At 32.7% G+C, this 5,418-nt stretch overlaps 1 protein-coding gene across 1 annotated transcript; it reads right to left on the bottom strand.

Moving 5' to 3' along the window:
* Positions 1-2,355: 2,355 nt before the first annotated feature.
* On the bottom strand, positions 2,356-3,939 carry LOC149902676 (uncharacterized). The gene has a single exon (XM_090109621.1). The coding sequence runs from the start codon at positions 3,898-3,900 to the stop codon at positions 2,512-2,514; it is 1,389 nt and encodes a 462-aa protein (XP_089965747.1). The 5' UTR covers positions 3,901-3,939; the 3' UTR covers positions 2,356-2,511.
* Positions 3,940-5,418: the final 1,479 nt, after the last annotated feature.

The raw sequence follows: 5,418 nt of genomic DNA, 5'->3' as shown, positions 1-5,418 counted from the left end.
GAGTGAGTTTAGTCGATTAACACCAAGTCAACCTTAATAGTATTTATACTATATTATGTGATACCTAATACAAAAAATATCACGGGAGTATCCGGCGCCATCTTGTTGATCTGAGTACTAGTAACTATATCGTATTATAATATTATCTGTGACTACCTGTACCCTGCGGTTTTACCCGCAGTGCTCCGCTCCTGTTGGTCTTAGCGTGATAATTATATAGCCTATAGCCTTCCTCGATACATGAGCTATCTAACACCGGAATAATTTTTCAAATCGGTCCAATAGGTTCTGAAAATAGCACGTTCAAACAAACATACTCTTCAGCTTTATAATATTAGTATAGATTTCAAGTGCTAATTTACCAGTACGCTACTGAAAAACCTATATAAAAACCTGAAAACATAACACTACTATCAATCGTTCGTAAACCTAACATTGAGTAGGTATATGTAACATGCCTAACTACGCTATAACTAAAAAAATGTCCATTTATATGCGGTTTGCGAACCAATAAACCCTGCCTGCGCAGTTTATGTGGTTATTGAAATTCAACGTGGATTTAAACCGCGCTCATTCAATAGCCATTTATTATTGCCTCAAATTGACTGGTAGTCTAAGAAAATTGCAGCCAATTTACCTATAAATACAATACAGCTAGCATCACTGTATGATGTTGCCCCCTTGGTTTGTCCCATTGTTCTAGTGGTTGCTTTATCGAAATGTCTCAGATTCGAGACGGAATCAAAGGATTCAAATTTTTCAATTTTCTGAAGCAACCCTGTCAGAATTTGGAGCAGATGGATTCTTATATTAAACAATGGTTAAATCTTACTACTAATATTATAAATGCGAAAGTTTGTGAGGATGTGTGTGTGTGTGTGTTTGTTACTCTTTCACGCAAATTCTACTGAACCGATTACAATGAAATTTAGCACACATATAGAGGGTAACTTGGATTAACACATAGGATAGGTTTTATCCCGGAAATCCCACGGGATCGGGAACTATGCGGGTTTTTCTTAGAAAACGCGGGCGAAGCCGCGGGCGGAAATCTAGTTGTTTGTATTTAACTCTTGCAAATTTTTTGATTGATCGATTCTTGAATAAGTGCAATCTGTTTATAAAACTTTATTCATAACTAATAACTTCTCATTAAAGTGTTGTTGTATGACAATAAAACAGTATTTCTCTATATTTTTAATTACTCTGCACAATTACTCTGAAAAGGTCAGTGCGCGTTTCAATTAATGAATTAAATTCCAAATGCCACGATCGAGACTCGAACCTGCGCACCATCGGTAACCTTTCAATACTAACATAACTGTTCCGTGGAGACAATTAGATATCGGTCAAGTCCGTGCCGATTCTAACTATATAAGCGCTTATTATGTACTTATTTTATCTCCTGGCTTCACTTATAATTTACTTATAATTTATCTCTGATTAAAAAATTCTACGATGTAAGTATATTAGATACAAAAATACCACCTACCTAGCGGTCCGCCCCGGCTTCACCCGTGGTACCTACATGTTTAAACTATCCTATCTCTCAAGTTGGATCGAACTGCACATGGTGTGCGAATTTTATTATAATCGGTTTAAGTGGTTTAGGAGTCCATTGAGGACAAACATTGTGACACGAGATTTATATGTATATATATACTAGCTGAGCCCCGCGGTTGATCTATTCCCGATTCATCCGGATAAATTTGATTAAATATTGAAATACCTATGATATTTTCCCCATTCATCCGAAGAGTAAATGGTATGTCCGATTCATCCGAGAGTTTTAAAGATAGTTATTAATAAAAAAAGTGATGGAGGGTTGACAAATAAAACAAATATTTTAATTATGTAAATATATATTATTTCTTTGTAAAACTTTAAATAGTAAGATGTAACATATAATATAACACCAGTAATACAGTACCATAAAAATCAACTTTAGGACTTATCTATTATTCTTCCTGTATAGGTTTGATACATATAAATCTGGATATACAACTATTTGTTAATTCTTTTTTAAGCTGTAAACAGTAACAAATACAATATTTAAATTACTACATTAGTAATAAAGTGTTACAAAATCAACTTTAATGCCTATTGCCCTTTTTGTAAGTATAGGTTTGATACATACAGATTTGGATAATAATATTTTTTAACTAATACACTCAAAAATCAACTTTAGGACTTATCTATTATTCTTCCTGCATAGGTTTGATACATATAAATCTGGATATACAACTATTTGTTAATTCTTTTTTAAGCTGTAAACAGTAACAAATACAATATTTAAATTACTACATTAGTAATAAAGTGTTACAAAATCAACTTTAATGCCTATTGCCCTTTTTGTATAGGTTTGATACATACAGATTTGGATAATAATATTTTTTAAGTAATACACACAAAAATCAACTTTAGGACTTATCTATTATTCTTCCTGTATAGGTTTGATACATATAAATCGAAAGCCTATGATGTATAAATTTCAGACTTTAATATTAATAACTACGTTAAGTTGCAAATTTTTTCTAAGCAATGACCCAAGGTAATTTCACAGTTTTGATGCTGCGTAATTATATGAGCGAGACGTTTATCAAAATCTATGACATTTTTGTTTCTATATGAAATTGGAATACCCTGTTCAAATTGTTTTATTTTGAGATCAAATTCTTTTATATTTTTCAATAGGAGATCTAAAAATTTAATAAATGACGGTTTTGCATTCGATATTCCTTTATTTAACTTTGAATGCCACCCTTCTAAATGATTTGTGGTCCTGAATCTTTCACCGTAGAATGACCATTTTCCGAAAAAACTAGATTCAATCCAGGCGTTCACAAAGTAGTCATTAAAAGCTAATATTTGCCCGTTATTGGAACAATCTTCCATTATATATAAATAACCATCACTGATTAAGTGTTGTGGCAGAAGTGATAAAGCGCCACAGATTGCAACGTGAGCTTTATGTACGGGATTTTTATTTAATTTTAATTCTTTTGCTTTTTTTCTTAGAGCACTTTTAAAATGAAAATAACAACCTACAATTTTACAATTAGGCATTATTTTTTGCATTGCGTTCATAGCTGCTGCCTCGTAATCAGATTGAAATTTTTTTGGATTCCAATCCGGCACTTGCGACTTTATTATTTGAAAAAGGATTTCATAAGTAGCCTGTTTCTTATTTAATAATAACGCGTATACCAGCGGGACAACGTTAGATGTTTCTTCGGAACTACCCAAATCTCCATGGATTGTGTAAAGTTGGTAGAAGGGCTTAGGACATATTTTAAACGTACCATCTGCAAAAATATGTTCAACTGTTGCTAGTAAGTGCTTCGCATTATGTGTTCCAAATACTATGATTCTGTTCCTTTGGTCTGTATAGTCAGCCAGCAATATTTTGTCTTTATATGCATCTGGGATTTCAACGGCAGAAGCAGTTTGAAATGTGGTTCTTTTCACTCCCAGTGCTTTATTTCTGGAATGGTATAAACTGTTCTTTATTGATGTAAACTTCGGTATTGTTGCTACTAGGTCGAGGCCAAAATCAGCGAGCGAAGACATCTCATTGTTGAATAACGTTGGTATTGGGTCTGATTTCGTTGCAGCTAATTTTCGGCATTGGTTCAGTTGTTTCTTTATTATGTTGGCAGCAAAATTTGGTTGGCATGTATGAGGATCATCACTCACAACTAGATTGTTTTTTGTGACTACACGTCCACGACATTTCCGAGTTTGCCACTTCACACAACACCAAACAGTTGTACCGTTTTTGTTTTCGCGTTTTTTGTTATGCTGATAGCCACCACGCAATAAAAGAAGTCCTCCTCGTTCTGATTGCTCAAAAACTAATTGAGTCTGACTGGAACTACTAGGTTCACAAGTAGAATCCATGATAAACTAATCCAAATCGTAGGCAAAACAACAAATCCGATCACGAGCAAGGGTCAAATGTTCAGAAAGTGATTACAGTAAGTGATAGTAGAGATGTTTCCTGATCGCGAGCGAAAAGTCAACTAAATTTTCATTTATGCAAAATATGTGACATAATTTTTAAAAAGAAGGGTGGTTTTGCGTTATGATGCCGACAAAAGCAAAGTTAAAAACTTTTTACATTGTCTTTTTAAAATTAACAATTACATTTAAATAACAATATTTTAACAAATACTAATCCATTCCGAAAACTCTCACCAGTGTTATCTATCCCATCATAAAACCCCTTTTATGCAATATAGAGCTCGTATTTTTAAATACCTACCTGACGCTCTGTAGCCCTTTTGTTCGGTTGCCGACTGCAAAATTCTCGTAATAAGAACAATTGGTTAGGCACACTTATTAACATTTTTTTGTTAATATATAATGGAAGAAGGGAAAAGGTATTATAAAAATATGGTATCTACCTATATATATATATATATATATATATATATATATATATATATATATATATATATATATATATATATATATATATATTTTTTTTACAGGTTGGTCGTGTCACCTGACCGACGACAAATAAAAGATTTTGAATATTAGAAGATATTATTTTTGTAGTAAGTAGGTAATGTTTTTCTTTTTAGTTTTTTTTTGGGCATTTTAGATAATGTAGGAATAGATTCGTACAGTTTATCTTATAAAAATAAATTTAAAAAAAACCGACTTCCAAAAGGTAAAAATAATAAACCTTCCCGACTTCTAACACGTACTTAGAAGTCGGACAGGTATATTCAATTCACTTTTTAGTGTTGTAAGAAGGGTACAACACGAAATTTCAAGCGAGAATTCGTTACGTATGTAGGTACTTCTTCTTCTTTTAAAAGTCGGTTAGTCTCTATCTACATTCGTATGCAAAGTTACAACACGATACGTGCAGTAGAAGTTAGTGTACATCGTCTCGCAAGTTCGAGAAATCGACCGATTGTCTCCGCCTGGAAACTACTGGATCGATTTCAAATATTCTTGAAATGGGCCCACTCGGAATATATTTCGGGTCGAATGTAAAAAGAATCACATCAATCGGTCAACGCGTTTGGGCGCTATCGATGTACAAACACACAAAAAAACACAACTCGGCAGTTGAGACCCTCCTCCTTTTTGGGAAGTCAGTTAAAAAGTGAAAAAATATTGTAAAAAAGTGAGTACTTGTATTTATACATACATATAATTTGTAATACCTAATACAGTATATTAAAAATATGAGTTAATATATTTTAAAATATTTTTTCTGCTATCTATACTTTTTCTTGTCTTATTTAAGGATATTTTCATGCCGGATGAAAAGGGAATATTTTTTCGGATGAATTGGTAATTATATAATTATAATTTGGATTTCGGATGAATCGGGAATATTTTTTCGGATGAATCGGGAACTAAAATAATTCGGATGAGTTTTGCGGATGAATCGGTAATAGA

Source organism: Colias eurytheme, chromosome 14 (genome assembly GCF_061535395.1).
Source record: "Colias eurytheme isolate Ceu_HAF_F1 chromosome 14, ilColEury1 Martin Lab GWU primary, whole genome shotgun sequence".
In the NCBI taxonomy this organism is placed as follows: Eukaryota; Metazoa; Arthropoda; class Insecta; order Lepidoptera; family Pieridae; genus Colias; species Colias eurytheme.
The sequence above is the reverse complement of the archived record's forward strand: the minus strand, read 5'-3'. Positions and strand labels throughout refer to the sequence as shown.